This window comes from Capricornis sumatraensis, chromosome 23 (genome assembly GCF_032405125.1).
Source record: "Capricornis sumatraensis isolate serow.1 chromosome 23, serow.2, whole genome shotgun sequence".
NCBI classification, from domain to species: Eukaryota; Metazoa; Chordata; class Mammalia; order Artiodactyla; family Bovidae; genus Capricornis; species Capricornis sumatraensis.
This window is the reverse complement of record NC_091091.1, coordinates 18406792-18427834: the sequence shown is the minus strand read 5'-3', so window position 1 is coordinate 18427834 and position 21043 is coordinate 18406792. Positions and strand designations below refer to the sequence as shown.

General features: G+C 46.4%; 1 protein-coding gene across 1 annotated transcript in view; it reads left to right on the top strand.

The window, feature by feature from the left end:
* PIK3AP1 (phosphoinositide-3-kinase adaptor protein 1) overlaps nt 1–21043 on the top strand; it is a 120629-nt gene that overhangs the window by 88708 nt on the left and 10878 nt on the right. Inside the window, exons 10-14 of the mRNA XM_068961454.1 lie at nt 2630–2821; nt 5991–6056; nt 8394–8599; nt 11618–11690; nt 16420–16575. Coding sequence (XP_068817555.1) covers nt 2630–2821; nt 5991–6056; nt 8394–8599; nt 11618–11690; nt 16420–16575 — 693 coding nt within the window. The remainder of the gene's footprint in view (nt 1–2629; nt 2822–5990; nt 6057–8393; nt 8600–11617; nt 11691–16419; nt 16576–21043) is intronic.

Below are 21043 nucleotides of genomic sequence, written 5' to 3'. Positions count from 1 at the left end.
TTTTCGATCTTTTCTAGCATCAAGTTCTTTTCTAATAAGTCAGTTCTTTGCATCAGGTGGCCCAAGTATCGGAGCTTCAGCTTCAGCATCAGTCCTTCCAATGAATATTCAGGACTGATCTCCTTTAGGATGGACTGGTTGGATCTCCTTGCAGTCCAAGGGACTCTCAAGAGTCTTCTCCAACACCACAGTTCAAAAGCATCATTTCTTCAGCACTCAGCTTTCTTTTTTTGTTTTAATTTATTTATTTTAGTTGGAGGCTAATTACTTTACAATATTGTAGTGGTTTTTGCCATACATTGATATGAATCAGCCATGGGTTTACATGTGTTCCCCATCCTGAACCCCCCTCCCACCTCCCTCCCCACCCCATCCCTCTGGATCATCCCAGTGCACCAGCCCTGAGCACTCTGTCTCATGCATTGAACCTGAACTGGAGATCTGTTTCATATATGAAACAGATATACATGTTTACATGTATAATATACATGATATAATATACATATATACAGATATACATGATAAACAGGTATACATGATATAATATACATGTTTCAATGCTATTCTCTCAGATCTTCCCACCCTTGCCTTCTCCCACAGAGTCCAAAAGACTGTTCTATATATCTGTGTCTCTTTTGCTGTCTCGCATATAGGGCTATCATTGCCATCTTTCTAAATTTCATATATATGCGTTACTATATTGTATTGTTTTTCTTCCTGACTTACTTCACTTTGTATAATAGGCTCCAGTTTCATCTACCTCATCAGAACTGATTCAAATGTATTCTTTTTAATGGCTGAGTAATACTCCATTGTGTATATGTACCACAGCTTTCTTATCCATTCATCTGCTGATAGACATCTAGGTTGCTTTCATGTCCTGGCTATTATAAACAGTGCTGTGATGAACATTGGGGTACACATGTCTCTTTCAATTCTGGTTTCCTCGGTGTGTATGTCCAGCAGTGGGATTGCTGGGTTATATGGCAGTTCTATTTCCAGTTTTTTAAGGAATCTCCACACTGTTCTCCATAGTGGCTATACTAGTTTGCATTCCCACCAACAGTGTAAGAGGGTTCCCTTTTCTCCACACCCTCTCCAGCATTTATTGCTTGTAGACTTTTGGATAGCAGCCATTCTGACTGGTGTGAGACGGTACCTCATTGTGGTTTTGATTTGCATTTCTCTGATAATGAGTGATGTTGAGCATCTTTTCATGTGTTTGTTAGCTATCTGTATGTCTTCTTTGGAGAAATGTCTGTTTAGTTCTTTGGCCCATTTTTTGATTGTGTCATTTGTTTTTCTGGAATTGAGCTGCAGGAGTTGCTTATATATTTTTGAAATTAATTCTTTGTCAGTTGTTTCATTTGCTATTATTTTCTCCCATTCTGAAGGCTGTCTTTTCACCTTGCTTATAGTTTCCTTTGTTGTACAGAAGCTTTTAAGTTTAATTAGGTCTCATTTGTTTATGTTTGGTTTTATTTCCAATACACTAGAAGGTGGCTCATAGAGGATCCTGCTTTGATTTATGTCAGAGAGTATTTTGCCTATGTTTTCCACTAGGAGTTTTATAGTTTCTGGTCTTACTTTAATCCATTTTGAGTTTATTTTTGTGCATGGTGTTAGAAAGTGCTCTAGTTTCATTCTTTTACAGGTGACTGACCAGTTTTCCCAGCACCACTTATTAAAGAGATCGTCTTTTCTCCATTGTATATTCTTGCCTCCTTTGTCAAAGATAAGGTGTCCATAGGTACATGGATTTATCTCAGGGCTTTCTATTTTGTTCCATTGATCTATATTTCTGTTTTTGGCGCTCAGCTTTCTTTATAGTCCAACTCTCACGTCACTACGTGACTACTGGAAAAACCATAGGTTTAACAATATGGACCTTTATATATATATATCTATTAAGTCTATCTGGTCTAATATGTCATTTACGGCCAGTGTTTCCTTACTGAATTTTTGACTAGATGATGTATCTGTTAATGTAAGTGATATGTTAAAGCCTCCTATTATTGTATTATGTTATTGTATTACTGTCAATCTTTCCATTTATGCTGGTAATATTTTCTGTATGTATTTAGTGCTCCTATGTTAGATGCATATGTACTTTTAATTGTTATATCTTCTTATTGGATTGTTCTCTTTATCATTAGGTACTGTCTGTATTTGTCTATTGTTACAGTCTTTGTTTTAAACTCTACTTTGTCTAATCTTTTTCTGAGGGTTTTCTTGTTCCTTTGTTTGGCATGTATTTCTCTGCCCTTCATTTTAAATAATTCTCTCTTTTAATTTTTGTGCATTTGGCAGCTTGGAAATGTTTCCCAATCTTAGAGAAGTGGCCTTATATAGCAGATATTTATGGGGCCCAGTAGCATACGTCCTTCTGGTCACCAGAGCTATATATTCTAGTTGTGCCTTCTACTTGGGCTATATGGGCCTTTCCGTTGTGGCAGGGCCAACTGCTGTGGAGAGGCTGGTCCCTGGCCTGGTTGGCTGCCAGGCCCTACCTAATGCGGAGGCTATCAGTTTACTGATGGGCAGGGCTGGGATCCAGGGCAGCTGGTTGCAGGAGTTGGGCATCCCAGGGTTTGACAACTGTTTTAGTTACCTTTCTCTCTGCTTCTAGGCAACAGCACGGGAATGTCCAGTTTGGAGAGAGACCATCTTGGTCAGGAAGAAGATGTGTATCACACAGTGGATGATGATGAGGCCTTGTCAGTGGACTTGACCAACAGGCCCCCTGTCCCAGTGCCCAGACCAGAGGCCAGCACATCTGCCACTCACCAGCTATCTGACAATGAATCATACATTTCTAAAGGCAAGTGTGGCATGGAATGATGCCCAGTGGGGTCTTCAGGGCCTCTCAGCAGGAATTCCCTGGATCCTCTACCTCCTGAATTATTGCTTAGCGAGTATTCCCTCCTGAATGGTCTCCAACCAGTCCCCAGAGACAGGGTCAGTGTTTGGGGCAGATTCTGGAACTAGACTAGGGGCAGTGGTCAGATTCAGTTCTGGCCTTCCTGCAGGAATTGGTGCATAATAGGAAGATAGAGATAAATAAGATGTCTCTCTACTCCAAATAGCAAGATCCCTGGTAATTGTTATCTCCTGAAACTATTACTATTATTATTAATTTTAAATATTTAACATTTATTGAAACCTACTGAGTGCTTTATTTGAAATATGTCATAATAATCTATTAGGTATGGGCTGTTATCATTTCCATTTTACAGATGAGAAAAATGGAGGCTTACAGAGGTTGCTTGATAACCATGTAGCAGAGCTAGGATTTGAATTCAGGGAGTCTCTGTTTATACAACCTTGGTTTGCAACCACAATGCTAGGCTATCTACCTACCTGCTGCTGCTGCTGCTGCTAAGTCGCTTTAGTCGTGTCCAACTCTGTGCGACCCCATAGACGGCAGCCCACCAGGCTCCCCCGTCCCTGGGATTCTCCAGGCAAGAACACTGGAGTGGGTTGCCATTTCCTTCTCCAATGCATGAAAGTGAAAAGTGAAAAGTGAAAGTGAAGTCGCTGAGTTGTGTCAGACTCTTAGCGACCCCATGGACTGTGGCCCACCAGGCTCCTCCGTCCATGGGATTTTCCAGGCAAGAGTGCTGGAGTGGGGTGCCATTGCCTTCTCCATCTACCTACCTACCTACATTGATAAAAGTTGATGATAATTGAGTTTTGAGTTCTTCACAATGACCCCTGGGACATTAGATGCTCATAGCATTGTGTTTCACTGTCTTTCAGGACTTGATTTTATTAATATGATTACAAGTACTATATGAGTGTAAGAATTGCTAGATCTGTGCACTTGACCTCCATTTCATGTTTAATAGTATAACAGGTTGTGGAAGGTATGGCAAAAGATTATAAACTAGGAAGATAGCCCTCAACCAGAGCCCCAGGTAACCGGGCCGCGGTTGACAAAAATACAACTGTATCTCATTAAGTATGAATTCCAGAAAAACAACAAATAATTCCTTAGTGTAAGTGTATCCCAAATATGGCACTCTTTTTTTCAGTTTATATTTGGTTTGTTAAATCTAGCAATCCTAATTGGGTAGAAATGCAGTGGAAGGATATTTACATATTGTCTAGTGCCCTCAGTCCTCATGGTTTGCCATGATCTTCTGGCTCATTGTGGGGAGTTCAGTTAGAAGGGGCACAGGCAGTTCCTAAAGAGCCCTGAAGCACTTGCTATGAAATTGTGGAGAGCAAAGGAAAGGAGAGAGGCAGGAGATGACAAAAGGGCAATGGTTAGGAGGCCAGAACATCTGGGTTCAAGTCTCAGCTCTTGCATTTTCAACTCTACAAAATGAGACATTGGGTAAGTCATTTCACCCTCTTTAGTTTTCGTTTCTTCACCTATGAAATATGTATCATAATAATATATGTATAAATTGATGCCTAGTAATACTCTGTCAGAACCTTATTTGGAAGGTCAGATGAGATAATACATGGGAATTTAGGTCAGTTGCTCAGTCGTGTCCGACTCTTTGTGACTCCATGAACCACAGCATGCCAGGCCTCCCTATCCATCACCAACTGCCGGAGTTCACCCAAACCCATGTCCATTGAGTCGGTGATGCCATCCAACCATCTCATCCTCTGTCGTCCCCTTCTCCTCCTGCCCTCAATCTTTCCCAGCATCAGGGTCTTTTCAAATAAAGCACTATATAGACATCCTTTCTATTGGGATTTCTGTCCTATTGGCATCAATCTCAAGGTTTAGAAATGAATAATGATAATAAAGGGCTTCCCAGGTAGCTCAGAGGGTAAAGATTCTGCCTGCAGTGCAGGAGACACAGGAGATGCAGTCTTGATCCCTGGGTTGGAAAGATTTCCTAGAGAAGGAAATGCCAACCCACTCCAGTATTCTTGCCTAGAGAATTCCATGGACAGAGGAGCCCAGCGGGCTACAGTCCATGGGGCTGCAAAGAGTCAGATACAACTGATGTGATTGAGCACTCATGCAATGATAATAAAAGCTAACATGAAGTGCTTGCACATGCCAGGCACTGTTCTAAGCACTTTCCATATATTGACTCATATAATCCTCACAACAACCCATAGCCAAGGATACAATATCATCCTCATTCTACAGATCAGAAAACTGAGGCAAGAAGAGTTCAAGCCTCTTGTCTTAGATCACGTGGCTCATAAATGGTAGCGACAGGGTTTAAATGCAGGGAGTCATGTGCAGAGCCCAAGGAGCCTTAACCACTTGTTAGTCCTACCACTGAGTGAACGTCTGTCACTTCTCAGGGTTCCCTATGAGCCTTTATGGATTCCTTGTGCATGAGTGACATCATCAAAGTCACTTTGGAGCCTTGCACACATTTCACATGTCCCACTGCTCTGAGTTCTGTCTTACAGCACTTGTCGACATGTTAAGTGGCACTTCCTTTTATTCTCAAACTTCGGCGTGTTCCATGGCTTGCTTCAAATATTCAAGGATCCAGCACACGTCCTTGTTCACATTACGCTTTTCCTTAATGATCTCATAAATGCCGATTATGTCCTCTGCCCGGCTTTGTCTTTCTGGTTTGAGACCTTGTCTGTTTGATCTGTCTCCATGTTGTAATCCCTAGAGCTTCCATTCATTGGTTGCCTCCTTTAAAGGCGCTTGTCTGGTGGCTCAGTGGTAAAGAATGTGCCTGCAATGCAGGAGACCCAGGTTCAATCCCTGGGTCGGGAAGATCTCCTGGAGAAGGAAATAGCAACTCATTCCAGTATTTGAGGAGCCTGGCGGGCTACAGTCCATGGGGTTGCAAAGAGTCAGACCCAACTGAGCAACTAACACTTCACTTTCTAGAATCTTGATTTATAGAACTACATACAGTGGTCCAAGTTGTGATCCATTATTATTTATTTTGGACAAGATTTTGGTAATTTTTCTGCTAAATGTATAAAATATTATAAAGCTTCTTAGAAAGAGGTACTATTTGGCTTCACTTAGAGTGCTCTTTATCTCACAGTTTTTGCAGAAAAAAGTCAAGAGAAGCCTGGGAATTTCTATGTTACCTCAGAGAGCATGAGGAAAGGTAAGCAGATGTCCTCAGCTTTCTTTTGCAGGACCTGGACTTCTTGGTGGTGGCAGTGATCATGTTTCAGAGATTTCCAGGTGTAATCACTCCTTAGCCTTGAAAAACGGAGGTTCAAGAAATACTTGAAGTGGAACTGTACCAAAGGTGAAAGGAGAGGAGAAGAGATTGGGGTGCCTTAGAACATTGTACCAATCGATCATGCCACTGACTTTAATACCTGAGAAAGTGTCTGTAACAGCACACTAAAATACTATTTAGACATTGAAATGATACCAACAGGATGAAAGTGGGCAGCCCCACACCCAGTCTTTACCTAGTGATCCAGCCCTACCGTGCTATTTACCTAGGCTATCTGTATTAGCTAAAGTATAGTTTAATTCAACTTTTACTTGAGACATTTTGTTTGTCACTGGGTGACATTTTTTTGGAAAGCTTTTTAGAGGAAGTTTGAAGAGATAAGTGCTCTTTTGTTCTCGATACATTTCCTTGTGCTAAACAGAGGCCTTCAGTAGTATCCCAAAGATGATTCTTTTGAAAAGGAGCCATGACACCATCTAAACACTGGAAAGCATCCCTAAAGACTTTGGTAGTAGGAGACTGGAACTGACTGACTTGTGCATCTTTATTTTGTCCCCACACTCCATCTCCCAATATAATTAAAGATTATAGGGCAAACCTGGGAGAAAGGCATGTGAGTGTGTGTGGACAGAGAGAACGGTGGTAAGAATGATGGATAAGTTTTCTCTGAAGCTTTTTCAGTACCCACTGGGTGGGTATGCCACCTCCTTGAATCACAATGTCCAAATGAGGCCCTCCTGGAGAAATTTAGAATCAAAGATAGCCCTACGGGAAATGAGCAGTGAAATGTTACGCTGTTTCCATGTGCTCAGTGGCTCCATCACTTCTGCAAGTCTAGCTTGCTCCCCACAGAACTTAGAGGAGCCACACAGCCCGGAGAGAGAGGAGTTGGCATAATACTTCCTTCTGTAGAACATTTAAAGCATGAACAACCCAAGGAGAGTCACTTGGGACCCAGCACCTAATTTTTACCTGGTGACTTTGGACCTGGGTCATGATTCCATTAGCCTTCCAGTCTCCTCAAGCATTTCACGCCTGTAGGTTCACAATCACTGTGCCCTATGCTGCTTGGAGGCAGGCAGGATGGGGAGGGCTGGAAGTGCTGGAAGAAGCATGCCGGTTAGCCTTTCCTATATATTCTCTTCTGGGAGTGGATTTTAGTCTGAATCAGTGGTTCTCAACTGGGGGTGATTTCTCCTCCACTCGCCAGCACCGCCCCACCCTGCCATTTGGCAACATCTGGGACATTTAAAAAATATATTATTTAGTTTGGCTGCACTGGGTCTTCTTGCTGTGCCCAGGCTTTCTCCAGTTGTGGTGAGCAGGGGCTACTCTCTACTTGTGTGTGGGTTTCTCATTGGTGGTGGTTCCTCTTGTTGCAAATCATGGGCTCTCAGGCATGTCGGCTCAGTAGCTGCATCTCTTGGGTTCTAGAGCGCAGGCTCAGTAGTCATGATGCATAGACTTAATTGTCCCATGGCGTGTGGAATCTTCCCAGAGCAGGGATAGAACCTGTGTCCCCTGCATTGGCAGGCAGATTCTTAACCACTGGATCACCAGGGAAGCCCTGGGACATTTTTTTGTTGTGGCAGCTGAGGAAGGAGATGCTATTATCATCAAGTGGGTAGAGGCCAGGGATAAGGTTAAACATCCTACAGTGTACCAGACAGCTAGCCAACCCCAACCAAGAATTACCTCGTCCAAAATGTCAATAGCGCCAAGGCTGAGAAACGCTGGTCTAAAGGCTTCTTAGTAACTCATGTTGACTTAGCTACTGGGTGCTGTGTGGATGCATGTGTGCTAAGTCATTCATTGTGTCCAACTTTTTACGACCCCAGGGACGGTAGCCCACCAGGCTCCTCTGTCCACGGGATTCTCCAGGCAAGAATACTGGAGTGGATCTCCATGCCCTCCTCCAGAGAATCTTCCCCACCCAGGCATTGGACCTGCATCTCTTATGCCTCTGGATTGGCAGGCGGGTTCTTCGCCACCAGCGCCAGCTGGGAAGCACCCCCTGGTTGCTATACCTTTCTAAAATGTTGTGACCTTTTCTCCTTCAGTGTCATAGGCTTTGAAATTATTAGCTGCTTCCCTCTCTCTGATTTCACCTAGCATCTCCTTTGTCTTGATTCCACATGTGATTGTTCTTCTGAGGCATGTCCTCTTGAGCCCACGGCCAGCATCATGAACCCCACTCACCCGGTCAGCTCTCTCCAGTGGAGGAGCCTGGAAACTGAGTTTCTCTTTCCTTTCCAGAGCCACCTGTCAGACCGTGGAGGGACAGGCCTCAGTCGAGCATATATGATCCCTTTGCTGGGATGAAAACACCAGGCCAGCGCCAACTCATTACCCTCCAGGAGCAGGTGAAGCTGGGCATCGTCAATGTGGATGAGGCCGTGCTGCACTTCAAAGAGTGGCAGCTCAACCAGAAGAGGCGGTCAGAGTCCTTCCGCTTCCAGCAGGTAACTGGCTCTGCGTGGACTTTGCTTCGTGTCGGTCTCTCCCCTAGGCGGTAGAGAAGGGCCGAGTCCACGGCTGTGCTGTGCGCTGCTGTAACTGCACGCCGGGGGCTGGGCCTGAGAACGCTTGTTTGAGTGCCGTGGTGAGTCGCTGCATACTTTCATTCGTCACCTGTTGTCTGTAACCATATGGCTCCCTGGCCGAGAGCTGGTTGGCCTTTCTTGCTGTCATGAGGCTCCAGATCAGGAACCGAGACGCAGTTATAACCCCCAGTTCTGCACCTGCCACTTCCCTCTGCACGTGGCCCTACACTTTTACTTTCTAGCTTTCCGCTTTTCAGAGGCCTTCGCTCTACTCCTCGTGCCGACACTCCCGCAGAACTATCGCCTTAGAACTCAAAGAGAACTTGGATGGCTCCCAAGAATTATGCTTAAGTGAACAAAGCGAGTCACTGACATAAAACCACTCAAGTTAAAACACACTCTCGTATATACACACCCACCTCCCGCCCCCACCCCCCACCCCCCACACAGATGCACACACACACAAACTGTAGGCATGTTTGCAAATGCAAAGATCTGGAAAGGACGACCCCACACCACCCCAGTGGTTACCACTCAAGAGGAAATTGGGATCAGAGGGCTGGGCTTCCAGGAGACTCCTGCTGCTACGTGAGGACATGTAACTCCACACAGTGACGCATGGGGATGTGAGTCCTAAAGCTGGATTTGTCCAGCTCTGACAACAGTCTGTGGCACTGTGCTAAGTGCTAAGTGGACCCAATCTCTTCCACCCCTCACAGCAGGCATGGACATAAGTGTCATTGGGCTTCCCTGGTGGCTCAGACAATAATCTGCCTGCAATGGAGGAGACCTGGGTTCAGTTCCTGGGTATGGAAGATCCCCTGGAGAAGAGAATGGCTACCCATTCTTGCCTGGAGAATTCCGTGGACTGAGGAGCCTAGTCGGCTACTGTCTGTAAGGCTGCAAAGAGTCAGACACAGCTGAGCGACTAACACTTTGACTTCACTTCACAGAAAACTGAGGCTCCGAGAGGTAGGGAGGCAGAGTCGGGATTCAAAGGAAACCTTTCTCATTTCAGAGCCTGCGCTCCCTTCACAATGCTGTGTCTGCCCTCTGAGTGCTCCTAAAGCAGGGTCACCCTCTCTCCCAGCCTGTCTCCCTCACCCTAGGGGTCTGGATGTAGGAACCCAGGGGCCTCCTCATCCAGGAGACCCAGGGAGGCTGCAGTACTGCTGGGAACAGGCTGGTCTTGGCCAAACACTGATCTTCTGAGTCCTTGCCAAGTTGGTGCCACGCAGCATGGTCGTCAGGAGTAGCCAGGGCTCCAGTGCCAGGCAGCCTGAGTCCAGCCTTACTCTGCCTCTTTGGACTGGACGACCACAGCCTCTCTGTACCTCTGCTTTTCCATCCCTGAAGTGTGAAGGGAGAGGGCTAGTCGATGTCAACCTTGTATAAGCCCTTGGCATGCCTGGCACATAGTAAATGCTGAGAGTACTCCATGCTCTGACTGCCTCCTGGTTCTTGCAGAGCCAAGGAGTCCAAGGACCGGACAGTGTGAAGACCATACCAGGGGCTGCCCCATGGTGCCCCATTTTCCTCTGTCTCTCTCCCTACTTCCTCTCTCGTGAGGAGGCGCCTTCCCTTCAGCTCCTTCTCTCTTCGGGTGACTCTTGCATTTGAGGCTCTAATAACATCTTTTCAGCCACCAGCTGGGCATGTCCCCCGAGGTATCCTAGACCTGCGGCACATCCAACAACACGCAGGCCCGTGAGGCCTCTTCCCTGTCCTGACTCCCTGTGTCTCTTCACTCCCTGTTATCTTCCAGAGGCTGATGTCCGCACTTCAGTCGCTCTTGGGCTCTTTTCCACACTCGCCCACGTCCAGCCAGCTGTGTGTCTGGTTGGTCTTGCTCCGTGCGTTCTTCCTCTTGCCTCTGCTCCTGTCTTTGCGCTCCCTCTGCCACATCCTTGTGCTGACCCGTATCACCTGCATCTGCCCTATCACATCATCTTCAGGGGGGTCTGCTTGCCTCCAACTCCTTCCCCCTCCTCTCTGCCCGACCTTACAGCTATGGCCAGCCCCCAACTTCCAGTGTCTCCCCGCTGCTTCCTGGCCCAAGCTCAGTCTCTCAGCTGCAGTCACAACCCAGCCAGTCCTTCTGTCCTGCCTCTGTGGCTCCCTCACAGGAACGTTTTGCTCCAGCCAGATGGTCTGAGTGTTAGTCCCTCGGACATTTCCCTAGAATGCTCAGACACTTCACTTCAAGGTGATTGTTGTTTATGAACTAAAATAGCAACAAATATTGCTCCTCACGTGTCTGTTTAACATTTATTGAATGACTGTGATAGCCCAAACAGCAGGATTACAGGAAGGTGCAAGACCTGGTCTCTTGCCCTTTAAGAGCTCACAGTGCCTCTGAAGAGCCTACACGCACACACACACACACACACACGTGCACGCGCGCGCGCACACACAGAGAGCACACACACAAGGCAGCATAACCCAGTGCCACATGGCATGGGAATCACTAAAGACTGGGACAGTCTGGTGTGGGGGGAGGTGGTTTAGAAGGTGGGCCTTGACCCCGCCTTGGAACAGAGTCATGGAATCAGTGTCCCTCGAGGTCAGGGGAATGTGCGAGAACACAGTCTCAGAGGTGGGAATGAGGGTGGAGAGCTTGTATGCAGGTAGGACACTGGCCTGTCTAAGGGGCGTGCAAGGTCAGGGTGGGTTATAAGGCTGGGAAGGAACTGGGAACCAGAGAGGAGGGGAGACCCTTTGTTGCGGACAAGACATCTTCTCTTCAGGCATAGCTTTTAAGAGGACTTGAATTTCTCTGGGAGCTGATTGCAAATGCACTCAGCCTCATTTGCATGTTGGGAATGTTATTGCAATGTGATATATCTTGCAAATGTCATAAAATCAGGAAAAAAACCTCTAATGCCTTGAGGGTATAATTCTGGTGTATATTTAAAAAAACAAACTAAAATTTTCCAGGAAAATCTTAAACGACTAAGAGACAGCATCACCCGAAGACAGAGAGAGAAGCAAAAATCAGGAAAGCAGACAGGTATGTGGCTTCCCGGGGCTCCTGCACGCTGGGGGACTTTGCTCTGGTCTGTTTTCCTTGACTCTCTTTTCTGCTGGGGCCTGAATGGGCAGACCACTTGCCCAGCACCTGTCACCCTCTTTACAGATCTGGGTCCCCCAGTAGGCTGGAAGGTCCTTTGGAACAACGACTTTGTCTTGTTAATTCTGTAAATCTAGTACCTGGCTGGCACATAAGGCATGTCAGCAAATGAAAGAAAGGAAGGCTTGAACTCTGTACCCCTCTCTCCTCCCATGAGAGAGGACGATAATGCCTTCTCCTAGGCACCTGACTCTGCCCTTGGCATTTAGGAAGACAAGTCTCTCTGAGCAGAGAAAGGAGAAAGTCCCATTGCGTAGTGTCAATGTCTGGTCCCAGCAGGCCTACTGTGTCATCGGTGTCCACACCACAAGCTGCTTTGGAAGCCCGGATCTCATCTGCAGCAGAGCTCCCGCCGTGTGTAGCGGAGGTCCAATAGCAGGGCCATGGATTCCAGTTGTGCACACTGAGAACCCTCTGCTCCCCTTGACCCTCCCTCCTCCAGGTGCTACCCATGTGGCACCATCATCCCTGGGCAAGGAGTGGGCGGAAGGTCAGAGCGGTTATCCTCAGACTGCTGCTTGGGTGACGAGGTTTTAAACGTGTGCTGCCTCTAGCCACAAGCACACTTGTCCGCCTTCCGGTTGGGAAGAGGACAAAGGAGAGGAGGAAGAAAATCTAGCTCAAGAGCTGTGCTCATCCTGGGGTCAGACAGCAGGGGACCCGGTGATAGAGGGCGGCGCTGCTTTTTAAAACTACAGCACATGACCCATGGGACATCCCTGGTGGTCCAGGGGTTAGGACTCCATGCTTCCACTGAAGGTCATGGGTTTGAGCCCTAGTTGGGGAACTAAGATCCCACAATCTGCACAACATGGCTAAAGAAGAAGAAGACTTGATTGAATGAAACATTTCAAGCTTTTAAATATGCGTAGCATGAAGAAAGCTGTGATTTGGCGGGACATGGGGGGTGTCCTTGGCGGCTCAGTGAGTAAAGAGACCACCTGCAATGCGGGAGACCTGGATTCTGTCCCTCCATTGGGAAGATCCCCTGGAGGAGGGCATGGCAACCCACTCCAGTATTCTTGCCTGGAGAATCCCCAGGGACAGAGGAGCCTGGTGGGCCGCAGTCCATGGGGTTGCAAAGAGTGGGACACAACTGAGTGACTAAGTACACACACCCACAGCTGATTTGGGAGGTGATCCTGGGGAGCACGGTAGGGGGTGGGGCAGTGAGAGAGGAAGAAAAGGTGGCCAGCAGCCTGCAGTTAGCACCATGACTGCAGCTTCCTCTCCACAAAGACACTAGGAGTCAATGGAGAACACTCTGGAATGGTTATCCCTCCCATGGGGCATTTACACACCAGCTCCTGTGTCTTTGGCTGAGGCCTGCTGGGAGATGGGCGCTTGGAATCTGGCTCCCAGAGAAAGCTCATGCAGGTGGAAGCTGGACCCTTGCGCTACCTGTCCAGGCCCCCGGGCATCAGAGCATCTGCCAAAGCAAAGGCGTCATTTGTGGCTGAGTGAATGTGATGTATTAGTTAACTGCATAAAGCTCAATTGTATATTTAGTGACATACTAACTTAAAATTGCCAGGGTTTTCACATTCAGGTGCCCCAGCACTGGTGCATCCATGCTTGTAGGGATAGCAGGTAGGAGCAGGGTGGCAGTTAGGGATGGGGTAGGGGGTAGATTAAGAATGGGGCAGGACTTGGGGCCCCTTACTCTGCTTCAACCATTGCAACTCCTTTACACAAAAATCTGTTTCTATTTTGAGCTTCTGTTTTCCTCAGAGGAAAGAATTCTGCTTTACAAAAAACAAACAAAAAAAAATTTGAAAATCGTCCACACAGGATAACTTCTCCTACAGGAGAAGTAGGGCTGATGAATGACATTTCTGCTTGAACAATCTTTTCCAGGAATGGAGGCCATCCCACTCAAGGATTATCTCTATTCATTTGGAAACCTCATTTGCCTTAGAAAAGAAAAACAATGATGATTTTTCTTTAATTTGGGTTAAAAGACCAAGGACGATTAAGAAGTAACAGTCTGTTCATAATAACTTGCCAGTCTGTTCTCAGCCCTGGGAGCTGGCTTACTCTCACTGAGACAGTGCAGAGCACTGATAGTGTAGGAAGTCAGAAGAGGGCTGGCTGGCTCAGGACTTACTGGATGCCCTGGCCCCACAGAGAAGAATACCAATATTTGTGTTCTGGGTGTGTCTGTGGTCAGTGCAGGGCGGGACCTGGAGGAGCAAGCTGGGGTCCCAGGAAGCCTGGATTCTGATCCCAGCTTTGTCTCCAAATCATTTCTTGATCCAAGACTTTTCCATTAACCACTTCATGCCTCAGTTTCCCCATCTGTGGTCACAGCCGGTTTATCTGCTAAATAGAGTTGTTGTTTAGTCACTAAATTGTGTCCAACTTTTTGTGACCTCATGGACTATAGCTTGCCAGGCTCCTCTGTCCATGGGATTTCCCAGGCAAGAATATTGGGGTGGGTTTGCCGTTTCCTTCTCCAAGGGATCTTCCTGACCCAGGGGTCAAACCCGCATCTCCTACATTGGCAGGAGAGTTCTTTACCACTGAACCACCAGAAAAGCCCACTTACCAGAGTAGCAAAGTTCAGAGGAGGAATATTAGCAAATGTGAATGCACTTTGGGAAAAGTGCTTCCCAGTATAGTGATGATAATTATTTTTCCTGGCACTGTTCCTCTGTTCAAAGAATATCAGGCTTTTGCGGACATTTAGCCTAGTTCTACTTGATTTTTTTGAACTTTGACTCCCATTTTTTTTTCCTGTGTATTTTACTTACCTTTCCTTGAACTGTTTGTGAGCTGAAAACTGCTTCATTGAAGTGAATTAAGCAGTCATGAATTTACCTTGAAAAGATTGTCATTAAAAACCTCAGTCAAAGCTGAGGGGGAGAAATGTATTACCTGTTCACTGACTAGTCTCTGCCCACGCACTTCCAAGCTTGGGCAGCCAAGTGGGTGGGTGCTTCCACTGCTCAGTTATAGCCAAAGAGGCTAAGGATGTGGAAAAGATCTGTGTTACACAGAGTCTGGAAAGCTAGGACCACGCACTGCCCTTGGGATCAGGGTCTCTGGAATGAGGCAAGCTCGAGCCCGTGCGAGCCAGCAACCCGCTGTTTTAATATTCTCCACGCAGAACGTTGAGCACACGCTCCATCCACCCCATCCTCACCCCTGCTCTTCCCTGCTGTGCTAGTTTACACATTCACCCTTCTTGGCAGACCTCTGGCTTTGGCAGGTGCCACACTCCCTAGACTTCCTGCCACACCTGCTCCCTAGCAGAGGGGAGGCAGAGGAGGAAGTGGTTTCTTGAGATTATGGGCACACATCCCCGAAAGCCCACCCACGCTTACACCTCTTCCTAGAGTCTCTGTCCCGAGACTTTGGGAAGGTCTGGGGCCTCAAGGGGAGCCCTGTGACAGGAGCTCACCTGGCTTTCACACTTCCCTGGGGAGGAAGCTGGGCTGGGCTCCCGCAGATACTCTCTTCCACTTGACAGCTGGAGCTGTTTTCTGGTCATAGCAACCAGGGGTGGAAATCCCCGGGGCACAGGGAGGAAAGAGCAGTCACTGATCCGGCTAAGCCAGTGAAGAGGCCAGGTTAATGCTTTGCAGGACAAAGGAATTATCTTGCTGAATCTGTGGGGTCTCAAATCACTGATCAGCCTCGCAAGTCACAAAATCTCTCATGGACCTTATGAACCTCTTTCCATGAATTCTCTGGATCATTACTGTCATTTTGGACCACCCACCCTCCCTATAGGAGGCAACTGAGTCCTTAAGGGCCTGGACTTTGGAGCCTGGGTTCACATCCCAGCTATCCCACTTACTGGCTGCTTAACAGGGACTTGGGGCACGCTACTTCACGTCTCTATACCTTAGTTTCTATTGAGCATGCTGACAATAGTGTTTATTTCATGGGTGTTGGAGGATTGAAGAAGCTAAGAATATGGAGGCTTTTGGAACTATTCATGACGTACAGGGTAACCTAGTGTTACAATCAATGGCGTTCATAACCCCTCCTTAGAAAAGGAAGAAATCAGAGGGGTTGGCTGACTAACTCAAGTTCCACAGTTGGTGAGTGGCAGAGCTGGGGCACCCATGAACATGTTAGTCGCTCAGTCGTGTCCAGCTCCTTGCAACCCCATGGACTATAGCCCGCCAGGCTCCTCTGTCCATTAAATTCTCCAGGCAAGAATACTGGAGTGGGTAGCCTTCCCTTCTCCAGGGCACCTTCCTGACCCAGGGGTTGAACCCCAGTCTGGTGCATTGCAGGTGAATTCTTTACAATCTGAGCCACCAACCTTTCCCTAATTGAACATTCTTTCTGTCACCTCATGCAAAAGCACTTCTCTGCCCTTCCCAACATCCCTCCACCCAACCTTCTGTCACTGATTCCCATGCATGGTTCTGTGGAGCTTCAGTGCTGATTGGGCAGGGTCCCCACCCTCCTCCCCTTCCTTCCCCTCTACTCCTCCCCTTCTCCTTCCCCCGCCCCTCCCCTCCCCTCCTCCCCTGCGCTCCTTCCCCTCCCCTCCAGGTTCAGGGGAAGGAGGCGGGTAGAGAGGAAGCAGCTTTGCAGTTTGGTAACTGGCATCCTGGTTCCTTAAAGCTGATCCCTTTCTCTCTAATTCCAGACTTGGAGATCACGGTCCCAATTCGGCACTCACAGCACCTGCCTGGGAAAGTGGAGTATGGAGTCTATGAGAGTGGCCCCAGGAAAAGCGTCTTCCCCCCAAGGACAGAGCTAAGACGAGGAGACTGGAAAACAGACAGTACCTCCAGCACAGCAAGTAAGCAGGTGGCCCCAGGTGCCTTCACAGCTGGACTCCAGCAGGCGAAACACGCTCTATGATGAGCCCAGAAGATCTTAACTGGAGCCTGGTTTGGGCCTAGAAGGTGTAAGAAATGAGGGACATTTAGCCTGTGAGGTTTGCCTTTTTTTCAGGGCACAGAAGACTCTTTACACAAATATCCCCGGAAGGCAGATTGTGTGATAATTATTACTCTATCACTTTTATAAATGAAAAATGCTAGTAATAGTACTGGTTAATATTTATGGAGCATTTACTATCTGCTAAGCCTCTCCCACAAATTCTCTGATTTAATTCCCGTAATCACTCTGCAGGATAGGCACTATCACCTCTATTTACTGAGAAGGAAACAGGCAGCTTAGGGCCTTCCTCTAGGTTAAATAGCCAACAAGGGGTAGCGCTTGGATTTGAGCTCAGGCAGACTAGATCAGGGTCAAGACTCTTGCTTACTGTTCTTTTTGCTTCCACCGTGGTCAGGGAAAGGAAAAGGCACAAAGTCAAAAACATTAGGTAACAGTGGATTCAGATTTGAGAATTCCAACTGTATAGGCAATTGAGGATCTGATTTGGAAATGTCTTCCTTTTGGCTTGAAAGCTTGAATAGGAGTCTGATTGCAATAGACAATACCCGCTGATGTGCAGGCAGGAGCTGGGGCTTTGTTTCCGGATCCAGGGCAATGTTAACTGACTTCAGACACACCAGCTTCACAAGCCAAATAGATTGAGTTTCCCTGCTTTCATACATTTCAGTGTTAACAAAAGTGGCTAGGGGAAAAAATAAAAGAGCAAGAGTCAAGCTGAATTTCAGGACTCAAAGTCTCCTTTAATGTCAGGTGGAAGACTGCCATGTGGAGGTAGGAACTGGAAGCTCATCTAACCCAGGGCTTCTTTATCTTTTCTGAATCACAAACCCCTTTGAGAATCTGACGTATGCTCTGAATGTCCTTCTTATAAAAATACACTTGCACGTGCGTTAACACACACACAATTATGCCCATTCATGGACTGAGGTCAAGAGCCTCTGAACTTTCCTCCTCCTTACTTTATTAGCAGAGTATTTGTAACCCAGAAAGGGAAGGAATTTTGCCCAAGGTCCAACAACCAGTCAATGGCAATAGGGGTAGAACCCAGCCCTTCCCTCCGCCACTGTTACCTGTTGAAACATACCCAAAGGGTATCACACAGCCATGTTAAGTCTAGACTCGATAGAGATGAAAATCTCCCCTTACATAATGAGGGTAATAATATATACTACCCCCCTTGAGGCAAATTAGAGAATTCTGACAAGTTCAGAAATGGGAGAGATTTTCCCAGTGATCACAGATGGCCGAAGAATCAAGGCAGGCAACCCATCTCAGATGTATTGTGGAGGAGGGAAGTGGTGTAGATACTCTAGGGGTGAAGGCAGGGCTTTCTGGGGTAAGGGCAGGGGAAATTTAACAAGATAAACGTAGAATACTCATTTCAGGTTTGGATTCATTTAAACTATTTTATCTGTATGTTTTACTTTGAGTTACCTTGGAATGAGAATAGAATGGAAAGCATAAACTCTGCTTTTTACCTTGTGTGGTGGTTTACTGTCCAGGGATCGCTAGCTTATTGGGTAAGAAAATGTTATTAAATGACAGACCAGAGGGTTTTATTTTACTCTGTGGCTGTAGATTGCATCCAGTCCCTGTTACTCAGTTATCTATTGCTGTGTAGCAAACTATCCAAAAATGCAAAGGCTTTAAACATAATCATTTATTTATGCCTGATTCTAAACTTGGCCAGGAGTCAGTGGGGATGGTCCACCTCTGCCCATGCAGTCAGCTGGGGTCACTTGTGCAACCGTACTCAGCTGTAAGCTTGGCATGGACTGGAGCATCCATGATGGCCTCTCATTCTTCAGGGCCTCTCGTATATGGCCTCTAATTCAATAGCCTGAACTTCTTGTGTGATAACAAGATCCATAAAGGGAGCATTCCAGAAAAACAAGCCCCGGTGTGCAAGTGCTTATCAAGCTTTGCCTTACATCACACTTGATAATGTCATATTGGCCAAAGTGAGTCCCGAGGCTAAGCCAAGAGGGGTGTGAGGAGGAGGCCATACACAGGTGTGGATACTGGAGGTGGCGTCCTTGAGTCACTAATGGGTAATCTGCCATCTTGAAATTGATGATGATGATGATAGCTGCTGTAATTAATTAAATGCTTGCTCTTACAGGCTCTGTGCCAAGCATGTTACCATACGATCTCATTCTATACAGTAGTGCTCTGAGATCAGGAAACAGAGACATACGCTAAGCATCTAATCTTGGGTCACTTGACAATTAAGCAGAGGATCTGGGACGCACATACAGATCTTTCTGTGTACTCAACCCTGGGGACATATTTCCTTCCAAAGAGAGAGAGTTCACAGGGCAAGGAGAGAGCATGAGGATAGTCCAGCTCTGAGCCACCAACCGCCCTTCAACCCCCAGCATCATGCCCTAAAAACAGCACCATTTTATTGTGCTGCAGCTGTCGTCTCTTGGAAACTGTAGGAAAACAGTTTCAGGTTAAATCTAATTATATCTAAAATTTTAAGCACCAGATATTAGTGTCATGTTTAAGAGAACAAAAGTTTCACTAAAGAAAGACCATCGAGCTGCTTCTAGTTTGCCTGATTCAAGTTCCTTACCAGTCATATACATGATCATTTTTTTCTCTCATTCATTCTCTATCAATATTGAGGACTGCTCGGTGCATGTGGAGCTAGACTGTACACTGGAGACATAAAGCTGAAAAAGAAACAGGGTCTGTCCTCTGGGAGCTTATAAAGGAGGAGAAAAGGTGTGAAAAGAGTGTAAGTTATAGGCTTGTTTGATCCTTCTTCCCTGGCGACAGAAGCCTGGCAAGGCGTGGGTGCTGCCCCTTTCCCCCAACAAGAGTGAATGTGATGGGGGGCCAGGGCCAGAACCTCCTACCAACGGTGCCATCCAGGTGGGTGGGGACCAACCAGGTCATCAGCTTTGGAGAAGGGAGAGGGCCAGGGCAGATAAACCAGGAGTAAGGGTTCAAAGTCAAGCACTGGGGGTTAAAAATTCAACAACACCAAGGGAAAGAATAGTGAGAGCTGGTGGGTATGAATTTCCAGGATCCTCGAATCAGCTCCTGGACACCTTTTTGCTCCCTCCCAGCAGATAATCTCTGGAAGGAGTCTGGTTGGTTGTAAAGGAATAAGATAAACAATGATGAATGACACGGGAGGCTTGGCCCCACAGGGATGGAAGCCCGTGCACAGGAGGGGTTACTTCCATTTGGGGGAATCAGGAAAGGTTTTGATAGCATTTGTCCTGAGCATTAGAGCCTGAGGAGGTTTCAAATTTGTGGATGGAATGGGCTGGGGGAGTGGGAAGGAAAGGACGTTCTAGCTGAGTGAACAGTGTTATATGTGGGCAACTGGATAAAAAGACAGGGTCGTGTGGTCCTTAACTCTGAAACAAACTCTGAATCCCCTGGTTTCTAGAAATATTTTGACACATTATCTTAAATTTAAAAATCTGCCTCCAAGAAATAATCCAAAATTGTAATCTCAACCTGCTTTTGTCCAGCTGGTATCTAAATTAATTAGGTCAAAGTCGATGACATAATGAAGTCAAAACTAAGACGATTTACCTATGAACTAATATAAGTAGCTACTTTGAGTGAAAATTCAGCTAAACCTAAGTGCTGGCAATACTGTTAACAGCATATATTGGAAAAATTAAAGTCAAGTTTTAGTTGATTAACTGTTAATCTTCCTTCTTCACTGCCAAACCAGCACGTCCTTGAGCTTGTTCTAATGCTGTCTTGTCCAGTACAGTAGCCCATAACTGCATGTGATTATGTAAATCTGTTCATTAAAACTAAATAAAATTAATTCAGTTCCTCAGTTGCGCTGTGTCACATTAGCTACCAAACCGAACAGCACACAACAGAACATTTCCAGAAAACTCAATTAGATAATGCTGTTTCAGTGATTTAGGTGATAAATCCTCTACTTACATCTCTAAGCAGCTGACCTCACACAGTCATAGTTCCTATCTGGAGTGTAAATTATACTTTTGAATTTGTGCTCTGTGTTTTGTGTCACACTGGCCCCCTTTTAGAAGGTATGTATACATGTGTGATACTTGCACGTGCTTGCTGTAATTCCTAAATAGGTAAAAAACATTAGTAACAAAGTTTGTTTGCAGATTTAAGAAACACCACTGAACAGGTGAGAAACAGAGCATCTCTGCTTCCTAGTCTGTCAAATCGAAGCACTAGTATCAGATAAGGTTTTCCTAGGGATTAAATGCGGTCATGCTTTTAAAGCATAGAACGTGGGGTGAGCTCTCGGTAACTGGTAGCTATAAAGCAAAAAGTGGTCATAAAAAGATGACCCGTTTTTATGCTGAAAGGAAAACTGAACTCTAATAACATGTTATTAGACAGCAGCATTT